We start from the raw sequence: 10,301 nt of genomic DNA, 5'->3' as shown, positions 1-10,301 counted from the left end.
GCTCTGCACAGCGCCAGGAGCAGCCAGAGACAAAGCCAGGCTCACTCCGCTCTGCACAGCGCCAGGAGCAGCCAGAGACACAGCCAGGCTCACTCCGCTCTGCACAGCGCCAGGAGCAGCCAGAGACACAGCCAGGCTCACTCCGCTCTGCACAGCGCCAGGAGCAGCCAGCGACACAGCCAGGCTCACTCCGCTCTGCACAGCGCTGCACAGTGCACCGCACCCTCTGCTGCTCCACAGCTCTGCGCCGAGGCCCCGCCCCTTCCGGTGACGTCACCCTCCGCTCTCCTGCAGCCGCTGCCGGCGCCGTCCTCGTCAGTCGGGACCATGTCTCTGCAGTCGGCGGCCTCGCGCGTCGTGTTCTATCCGTCCCTGCTGTATAACGTCGTCATGGAGAAGATCTCCAACCGGAAGTGGTACGACAGGATCGACGAGACCGTTATCCTTGGAGCACTGCCCTTCCGCGGAATAAGTGACGGGGTAAGTGCGCATGTGCAGTGAGGAGCCGTGCGTGTCCGCCATTAGCGGCTCCTGGAGCCTTTCACACCCAGCACACGGGAATAGGGCCAATATGGCTGCCACAGACTGTGCCAGAGTCAGAGGAGAGGTCGCCATCGCAGTGCCCGGCATTGTACATCAGTGTGAGGACAATGAACCGGTCCCAATTATTTACTGTCTGCGCCCCCTCTTGTGCGGTCTGCGCCCCCTCTTGTGCGGTCTGCGCCCCCCCCTCTTGTGCGGTCTGCGCCCCCCCCTCTTGTGCGGTCTGCGCCCCCCCCTCTTGTGCGGTCTGCGCCCCCCCCTCTTGTGCGGTCTGCGCCCCCCCCTCTTGTGCGGTCTGCGTCCCCCCCCTCTTGTGCGGTCTGCGCCCCCCCCTCTTGTGCGGTCTGCGCCCCCCCCTCTTGTGCGGTCTGCGCCCCCCCCTCTTGTGCGGTCTGCGCCCCCCCCTCTTGTGCGGTCTGCGCCCCCCCCCTCTTGTGCGGTCTGCGCCCCCCCCCTCTTGTGCGGTCTGCGCCCCCCCCTCTTGTGCGGTCTGCGCCCCCCCCTCTTGTGCGGTCTGCGCCCCCCCCTCTTGTGCGGTCTGCGCCCCCCCCTCTTGTGCGGTCTGCGTCCCCCCCCTCTTGTGCGGTCTGCGCCTCCCCCCTCTTGTGCGGTCTGCGCCTCCCCCCTCTTGTGCGGTCTGCGCCTCCCCCCTCTTGTGCGGTCTGCGCCCCCCCCTCTTGTGCGGTCTGCGCCCCCCCCTCTTGTGCGGTCTGCGCCCCCCCCTCTTGTGCGGTCTGCGTCCCCCCCCTCTTGTGCGGTCTGCGCCTCCCCCCTCTTGTGCGGTCTGCGCCCCCCCCCTCTTGTGCGGTCTGCGCCCCCCCCTCTTGTGCGGTCTGCGCCCCCCCCTCTTGTGCGGTCTGCGTCCCCCCCCTCTTGTGCGGTCTGCGCCTCCCCCCTCTTGTGCGGTCTGCGCCTCCCCCCTCTTGTGCGGTCTGCGCCTCCCCCCTCTTGTGCGGTCTGCGCCTCCCCCCTCTTGTGCGGTCTGCGCCTCCCCCCTCTTGTGCGGTCTGCGCCCCCCCCCCTCTTGTGCGGTCTGCGCCCCCCCCCCTCTTGTGCGGTCTGCGCCCCCCCCCCTCTTGTGCGGTCTGCGCCCCCCCCCTCTTGTGCGGTCTGCGCCCCCCCCTCTTGTGCGGTCTGCGCCCCCCCCTCTTGTGCGGTCTGCGCCCCCCCCTCTTGTGCGGTCTGCGCCCCCCCCTCTTGTGCGGTCTGCGCCCCCCCCTCTTGTGCGGTCTGCGCCCCCCCCTCTTGTGCGGTCTGCGCCCCCCCCTCTTGTGCGGTCTGCGCCCCCCCCTCTTGTGCGGTCTGCGCCCCCCCCTCTTGTGCGGTCTGCGCCCCCCCCTCTTGTGCGGTCTGCGCCCCCCCCTCTTGTGCGGTCTGCGCCCCCCCCTCTTGTGCGGTCTGCGCCCCCCCCTCTTGTGCGGTCTGCGCCCCCCCCTCTTGTGCGGTCTGCGCCCCCCCCTCTTGTGCGGTCTGCGCCCCCCCCTCTTGTGCGGTCTGCGCCCCCCCCTCTTGTGCGGTCTGCGCCCCCCCCTCTTGTGCGGTCTGCGCCCCCCCCCCTCTTGTGCGGTCTGCGCCCCCCCCCTCTTGTGCGGTCTGCGCCCCCCCCTCTTGTGCGGTCTGCGCCCCCCCCCCTCTTGTGCGGTCTGCGCCCCCCCCTCTTGTGCGGTCTGCGCCCCCCCCCCTCTTGTGCGGTCTGCGCCCCCCCCCCTCTTGTGCGGTCTGCACCCCCCCCTCTTGTGCGGTCTGCGTCCCCCCCCCTCTTGTGCGGTCTGCGTCCCCCCCCCTCTTGTGCGGTCTGCGTCCCCCCCCCTCTTGTGCGGTCTGCGTCCCCCCCCCTCTTGTGCGGTCTGCGTCCCCCCCCCTCTTGTGCGGTCTGCGTCCCCCCCCCTCTTGTGCGGTCTGCGTCCCCCCCCTCTTGTGCGGTCTGCGCCCCCCCCCCTCTTGTGCGGTCTGCGCCCCCCCCCTCTTGTGCGGTCTGCGCCCCCCCCCCCTCTTGTGCGGTCTGCGCCCCCCCCCCCCTCTTGTGCGGTCTGCGCCCCCCCCCCTCTTGTGCGGTCTGCGCCCCCCCCCTCTTGTGCGGTCTGCGTCCCCCCCCCCCCCCTCTTGTGCGGTCTGCGTCCCCCCCCTCTTGTGCGGTCTGCGTCCCCCCCCTCTTGTGCGGTCTGCGCCCCCCCCCCCTTGTGCGGTCTGCGCCCCCCCCCCCTTGTGCGGTCTGCGCCCCCCCCCTTGTGCGGTCTGCGCCCCCCCCCCCTTGTGCGGTCTGCGCCCCCCCCCTTGTGCGGTCTGCGCCCCCCCCCTTGTGCGGTCTGCGCCCCCCCCCTCTTGTGCGGTTGCTCCAGTTGTAATGTGGAGCCGTCACCAGTCTCCAGGCTTTTCTCTTTTTCTTCCCGCTGCTCACAGTGATGTTTTTTTTCTTTCATCCATGCCTTCGGTTCCCGATATTTGGGGCCTTTTCATTCGCTATTAACTTTTATGCCCTTTTCTAAGTGGTTGTGGCTCACAATCTCCTAAGGACACGCCCCCGAGGATTCTTTTGGCCGCACCTTTTGGAAAAAGACCTAAAAGTTTCTACAAACAAGAAAGCGCTGATCTCTGGAGCCGTCTACTTGTTAGGATTTTTTTCTTTGTTCACCATTTTGGGCCCAGTTGTTTTTTTTTACCCAAATCAGTATTTTCAGACGTGACCTTCTCCAAAAACTGCAGAACAAAGTCCAGGTGCACATAGGCTGACGTGTCAGCACCAGTGGGGGCGACCAACCCCATCCTCTGTGGCCTCTGCTCAGCCGAGGGTCACTTTCGGCCGAGGGTCACTTTCGGCCGAGGGTCACTTTCGGCCGAGGGTCACTTTCGGCCGAGGGTCACTTTCGGTTGAGGGTCGTCCTTCCTTTTATTAATGACTGTGACGTCTTTTGCAGTTGATTAAAGAAGAGAACGTACGAGGCGTCATCACTATGAACGAAGAATATGAGACCAGACTCCTCACACCCTCGTCTCAGGTACGGACGCTAATGTCTGATACAGTAAGGTAAAGAGCTGCACACGAGTCGCTTTACCTCACTGTATAGTTATATGTTTTTGAGTTTTGCACCTTGTTCACACCATTGAAGTTCCAGACGTATAATCTTTAATCAAATGATACGTCTGGGACCCCCACCAGTCCTGAGAATAAAGGGGATGCAGCACTGGAGGCTCTGAATCTTTTGCATTGTTTATCCCTGCACAGTTGGATCACCACTGAGCAGAAGAAGGACCAATTAGAAGGGTAGAGCCTTGCATATCCTTCTTTCTCCATTAGTAATGAGCGGGCACTACTATGCTCGGGTGCTCAGTACTCGTAACTAGTGATGAGCAGTCACTACTATGCTCGGGTGCTCAGTACTCGTAACTAGTGATGAGCGGGCACTACCATGCTCGGGTGCTTGGTACTGGTAACTGGTGATGAGCGGGCACTACCATGCTCAGGTGCTCAGTACTGGTAACTAGTGATGAGCGGACACTACCATGCTCGGGTGCTCAGTACTGGTAACTAGTGATGAGCGGGCACTACCATGCTCGGGTGCTTGGTACTGGTAACTGGTGATGAGCGGGCACTACCATGCTCAGGTGCTCAGTACTGGTAACTAGTGATGAGCGGGCACTACCATGCTCAGGTGCTCTGTACTGGTAACTAGTGATGAGCAGACACTACCATGCTTGGGTGCTCAGTACTCGTAACTAGTGATGAACGGGCACTACCATGCTCGGGTGCTCAGTACTGGTAACTAGTGATGAGCGGGCACTACCATGCTCGGGTGCTTGGTACTGGTAACTAGTGATGAGCGGGCACTACCATGCTCGGGTGCTTAGTACTGGTAACTAGTGATGAGTGGGCACTACCATGCTCGGGTGCTCAGTACTGATAACTAGTGATGAGTGGGCACTACCATGCTGAGGTGCTCAGTACTGGTAACTAGTGATGAGCGGGCACTACCATGCTCGGGTGCTCAGTACTGGTAACTAGTGATGAGCGGGCACTACCATGCTCGGGTGCTCAGTACTGGTAACTAGTGATGAGCGGGCACTACCATGCTCAGGTGCTCAGTACTGGTAACTAGTGATGAGCGGGCACTACCATGCTCGAGTGCTCTGTACTGGTAACTAGTGATGAGCGGGCACTACCATGCTCGGGTGCTCAGTACTGGTAACTAGTGATGAGCGGGCACTACCATGCTCGGGTGGTCAGTACTGGTAACTAGTGATGAGCGGGCACTACCATGCTCGGGAGCTCAGTACTGGTAACTAGTGATGAGCGGGCACTATCATGCTCGGGTGCTCAGTACTGGTAACTAGTGATGAGTGGGCACTGCCATGCTCAGGTGCTCTGTACTGGTAACTAGTGATGAGCGGGCACTACCATGCTCGGGTGCTCTGTACTGGTAACTAGTGATGAGCGGGCACTATCATGCTCGGGTGCTCAGTACTGGTAACAAGTGATGAGTGGGCACTGCCATGCTCAGGTGCTCTGTACTGGTAACTAGTGATGAGCGGGCACTACCATGCTCGGGTGCTCAGTACTAGTAACCAGCAGTTGTACTTTTGCTTGGGTGTGAAGCCTCATGCACCTGAGTATTCTGGAGATCTCGGGGTGATCGGAGCGTTTTCTCGGAGCTCCTCGGTGCAGGTGATGTCCATCTGCTCAGTGGTGTGTGATTTCTGGCACTATCAGAGCGGGGAACTGTTATCCGTGTTACACTATGGCGCTGCGCGTCTGATCCTTGCTTCATTCATTGTTTTGGGGCTCATCGAGAATGATCGGAGCGGGGGTGGAGCCCATGCGCTGCTCCATGGTGCGGGTCCCAGCAGACCGGCCTCCATCCATCAATACGTTATTACCTCTCTCATGTGTCTCCTGTTGACTTTTACCTTTCCATGCGGTTCATGATCGTTTGCTTTTTTTTCATTTTCAGGAGTGGAACGCTTTGGGGGTGGAACAGCTGAGACTCAGCACCGTGGACTTCACTGGGGTTCCCACCCTGGAGAACTTACAGAAGGGAGTGGAGTTTGTGCACAAGCATAGGACAATGGGAAACTGCGTGTACATCCACTGCAAGGCCGGCCGCTCCCGCAGCGCCACGATGGTGGCCGCCTACCTGATAGAGGTGAGGTCTGCCGGGAATCAGGCATTGCTCTGCATCACATTAGTGCTGACGTCTTGCAATAGTATATGCGCCCCCTATAGAATACCCATTGTATTAACCCCTCAAATCCCTAGTGCAAGGCAATAAATGTGATCAGCTTTCCGAGCAGCCGCCTGGCATTGAGCTGACCCTTGCTAGTCTCTGTTTTTTGGTATTGAATACTCTGCACACTGCGGTTCTGCAGCACCAGCGCCATTGTTTTGTTTGTTTCTTGCAGAGATATAAGTGGAAACCGGATGTTGCCAGCGCCTTCATCGCCGAAATCCGCCCGCACATCCTGATCCGCAGCCGGCAGCACCAAATGCTGGAGAAGTTCTACCTTTTAGTGACTAAGTCGGATTCTCCAGGAAACGGAGGGTGACGCAGAAAGTGCGACTTTGCTAAATGAACCTGACACTGGGTGCATGCGTGCCTGTCACATACGTGTGTATCATATACATGCTGCAGATAATAAATAATTATACGTTTTATTTATATGGCGCCAACATATTCCTCAGCATTGTACAATTAGATGGGGAGATGTGCAGACAATAAAAACACAAAGATCAGCAGTTACAGGAGGCGTGAGGGTCCTGCTCCAGTCTATGGAGAAATAGGGGGGCACGACAGGCAGAACGCGCTCGTCATCTGCGGTCCAGCCATCATAGAAGCTGCAGGGTCCGCTCCTCCGGATCAGTCCAAGTGCAGGTGCCGAGTGTTGTGGGGGCGAGTGCTACGGGGGCGAGTGCTGCGGGGGCACGGAGGACGTGGAGGAAGAACAGGGAGCAGATGAGGATTCACATTTAGGAGGGAATGGGGAAGGGTTAGGCTGGTTAAAAGAGATGTGGTTTTAAAGGACACCTAAAAACATGGGGCTGGATATTAATCAGATCTCTGTAGAGCCAGGCACAGGGGGCAAAGGAAATGCAATCCGCCCAGGAGCGGTGCCCAGTGGTGTATGGAGCGGTATTTCCCCTGGAGCGGTGCTTGGTGGTGTATGGAGCGGTATTTCCTCCGGAGCGGTGCTTGGTGGTGTATGGAGCGGTATTTCCCCTGGAGCGGTGCTTGGTGGTGTATGGAGCGGTATTTCCTCCGGAGCGGTGCTTGGTGGTGTATGGAGCGGTATTTCCTCTGGAGCGGTGCTTGGTGGTGTATGGAGCGGTATTTCCTCCGGAGCGGTGCTTGGTGGTGTATGGAGCGGTATTTCCCCTGGAGCGGTGCCCGGTGGTGTAAGGAGCGGTATTTCCCCCGGAGCGGTGCTTGGTGGTGTAAGGAGCGGTATTTCCCCCGGAGCGGTGCTTGGTGGTGTATGGAGCGGTATTTCGCCTGGAGCGGTGCTTGGTGGTGTATGGAGCGGTATTTCCCCCGGAGCGGTGCTTGGTGGTGTATGGAGCGGTATTTCCCCTGGAGCGGTGCTTGGTGGTGTATGGAGCGGTATTTCCTCCGGAGCGGTGCTTGGTGGTGTATGGAGCGGTATTTCCCCTGGAGCGGTGCTTGGTGGTGTATGGAGCGGTATTTCCTCCGGAGCGGTGCTTGGTGGTGTATGGAGCGGTATTTCCTCTGGAGCGGTGGTTGGTGGTGTATGGAGCGGTATTTCCTCCGGAGCGGTGCTTGGTGGTGTATGGAGCGGTATTTCCCCTGGAGCGGTGCCCGGTGGTGTAAGGAGCGGTATTTCCCCCGGAGCGGTGCTTGGTGGTGTATGGAGCGGTATTTCGCCTGGAGCGGTGCTTGGTGGTGTATGGAGCGGTATTTCCCCCGGAGCGGTGCTTGGTGGTGTATGGAGCGGTATTTCCTCCGGAACGGTACTTGGTGGTGTATGGAGCGGTATTTCCTCCGGAGCAGTGCTTGGTGGTGTATGGAGCGGTATTTCCCCTGGAGCGGTGCTTGGTGGTGTATGGAGCGGTATTTCCTCTGGAGCGGTGCTTGGTGGTGTATGGAGCGGTATTTCCTCCGGAGCGGTGCTTGGTGGTGTATGGAGCGGTATTTCCTCTGGAGCGGTGCTTGGTGGTGTATGGAGCGGTATTTCCCCTGAAGCGGTGCCCAGTGGTGTAAGGAGCGGTATTTCCCCCGGAGCGGTGCTTGGTGGTGTATGGAGCGGTATTTCGCCTGGAGCGGTGCTTGGTGGTGTATGGAGCGGTATTTCCCCTGGAGCGGTGCTTGGTGGTGTATGGAGCGGTATTTCCCCCGGAGCGGTGCTTGGTGGTGTATGGAGCGGTATTTCCTCCGGAACGGTACTTGGTGGTGTATGGAGCGGTATTTCCTCCGGAGAAGTGCTTGGTGGTGTATGGAGCGGTATTTCCCCCGGAGCGGTGCTTGGTGGTGTATGGAGCGGTATTTCCCCCGGAGCGGTGCTTGGTGGTGTATGGAGCGGTATTTCCTCAGGAGCAGTGCTTGGTAGTGTAAGGAGCGGTATTTCCCCCGGAGCGGTGCTTGGTGGTGTAAGGAGCGGTATTTCCCCCGGAGCGGTGCTTGGTGGTGTATGGAGCGGTATTTCCTCCGGAGCGGTGCTTGGTGGTGTATGGAGCGGTATTTCCTCCGGAGCGGTGCCCGGTGGTGTATGGAGTGGTATTTCCCCCGGAGCAGTGCTTGGTGGTGTAAGGAGCGGTATTTCCTCCGGAGCGGTGCTTGGTGGTGTATGGAGCGGTATTTCCTCCGGAGCGGTGCTTGGTGGTGTAAGGAGCGGTATTTCCTCTGGAGCGGTGCTTGGTGGTGTATGGAGCGGTATTTCCTCTGGAGCGGTGCTTGGTGGTGTAAGGAGCGGTATTTCCTCTGGAGCGGTGCTTGGTGGTGTAAGGAGCGGTATTTCCTCTGGAGCGGTGCTTGGTGGTGTATGGAGCGGTATTTCCCCCGGAGCGGTGCCCGGTGGTGTATGGAGCGGTATTTCCCCCGGAGCGGTGCTTGGTGGTGTATGGAGCGGTATTTCCCCCGGAGCGGTGCCCGGTGGTGTATGGAGCGGTATTTCCCCCGGAGCGGTGCTTGGTGGTGTATGGAGCGGTATTTCCTCCGGAGCGGTGCTTGGTGGTGTATGGAGCGGTATTTCCTCCGGAGCGGTGCTTGGTGGTGTATGGAGCGGTATTTCCCCCGGAGCAGTACTTGGTGTATGGAGCGGTATTTCCCCCGGAGCAGTACTTGGTGTATGGAGCGGTATTTCCCCCGGAGCGGTGCTTGGTGGTGTATGGAGCGGTATTTCCTCCGGAGCAGTGCTTGGTGGTGTATGGAGCGGTATTTCCCCCGGAGCGGTGCTTGGTGGTGTATGGAGCGGTATTTCCCCCGGAGCAGTACTTGGTGTATGGAGCGGTATTTCCCCTGGAGTGGTGCTTGGTGGTGTATGGAGCAGTATTTCCTCCAGAGCGGTGCTTGGTGGTGTATGGAGCGGTATTTCCTCTGCAGCGGTGCTTGGTGGTGTATGGAGCGGTATTTCCCCTGGAGCGGTGCTTGGTGGTGTATGGAGCGGTATTTCCTCCGGAGCGATGCTTGGTGGTGTATGGAGCGGTATTTCCCCTGGAGCGGTGCCCGGTGGTGTAAGTGCGGCTTCAATGGCACCTGTCCGCTGCATTTTGCAGCAGCCTGATGTAGGGGCTGAGGTCCTGACTGTGGGGTGGGGCGTCACTTATTGGGCTATTGCTGGCGCCTCCTTAATCCCAGAGTTGTGAGACATGCGCCGTGTAGCCCCAGTCTTAGGGGTGTGCGGTCTTAGGTGGTGTATGGAGCGGTATTTCCTCCGGAGCGGTGCCCGGTGGTGTATGGAGCGGTGCCCGGTGGTGTATGGAGCGGTGCCCGGTGGTGTAGCCCTGGTCTTAGGGGTAAGCGGAATCTGTTAGTGCTATAGACATAGTATTGCTGGATGTTATTTGTCCCTGTGAGTAACTTGGACAAAATCCACTGTTAAGGGAGAGAGTGTGTATTTTGCAAGGGGTGGTCCCTGGTGGGCTGCAGCCGTCACACACCAGTCCTGGCTGAGTATGGAAACCATCGGGGGGCCGGGGCTGTGCAGGGGAGCACGCATTATCATGGTAGAGTATTCTGTATGGGAGGTGTGTCGCCATGGACAATCCCTTTAACACCCGGTATATTGTGACGGTGCAGAGCATGGTATATGCATCGTGCTGCAGCATCAGTGACCCTTGTGATGACCACCATCACATCTTGTCAGAGCGCGCACATCCGGGCTCCGCTCTCGTCACCTCCGCAGCAGTTTGGGTGCATCCTGGCTCCGCTCCTGTCGCCTCTGCAGCAATGCACGCACATCCTAGCTCCGCTCCCGTCGCCTCCGCAGCAGAGCGCGTACATCCGGGCTCCGCTCCCGTCGCCTCCGTAGCAGATTGCGCACATCCAGACTCCGCTCCCGTCGTTTTCCCAGCAGAGCGCGCACATCCGGGCTCCGCTCCCATCGTTTCTCCAGCAGAGCGCGCACATCCGGGCTCCGCTCCCATCGTTTCTCCAGCAGAGCGCGCACATCCGGGCTCCGCTCCCATAGTTTCCCCAGCAGAGCGTGCACATCCGGGCTCCGCTCCCATAGTTTCCCCAGCAGAGCGCGCACATCCGGGCTCCGCTCCCATAGTTTCCCCAGCAGAGCGCGCACATCCGGGCTCCGCTCCCATC

General features: G+C 59.9%; 1 protein-coding gene across 1 annotated transcript; it reads left to right on the top strand.

Moving 5' to 3' along the window:
- The first annotated feature begins 260 nt into the window (after positions 1-260).
- On the top strand, positions 261-6,194 carry PTPMT1 (protein tyrosine phosphatase mitochondrial 1). Its single transcript, XM_075325252.1, has 4 exons — positions 261-480; positions 3,459-3,539; positions 5,490-5,681; positions 5,938-6,194. The coding sequence occupies exons 1-4, from the start codon at positions 328-330 to the stop codon at positions 6,079-6,081; spliced, it is 570 nt and encodes a 189-aa protein (XP_075181367.1). The 5' UTR covers positions 261-327; the 3' UTR covers positions 6,082-6,194.
- The last annotated feature ends 4,107 nt before the right edge of the window (positions 6,195-10,301 follow it).

Source organism: Anomaloglossus baeobatrachus, chromosome 10, assembly GCF_048569485.1.
Source record: "Anomaloglossus baeobatrachus isolate aAnoBae1 chromosome 10, aAnoBae1.hap1, whole genome shotgun sequence".
NCBI classification, from domain to species: Eukaryota; Metazoa; Chordata; class Amphibia; order Anura; family Aromobatidae; genus Anomaloglossus; species Anomaloglossus baeobatrachus.
The sequence above is the reverse complement of the archived record's forward strand: the minus strand, read 5'-3'. Positions and strand labels throughout refer to the sequence as shown.

Bases quoted from the DNA above. Each gene is read 5' to 3' on its own strand.
- PTPMT1 (XM_075325252.1), top strand. From the start codon at position 328: ATGTCTCTGCAGTCGGCGGCCTCGCGCGTCGTGTTCTATCCGTCCCTG. The intron at 3,540-5,489 runs GTACGGACGCTA...TTTCATTTTCAG, and splicing joins TCCTCACACCCTCGTCTCAG to GAGTGGAACGCTTTGGGGGT. The intron at 5,682-5,937 runs GTGAGGTCTGCC...TGTTTCTTGCAG, and splicing joins TGGCCGCCTACCTGATAGAG to AGATATAAGTGGAAACCGGA.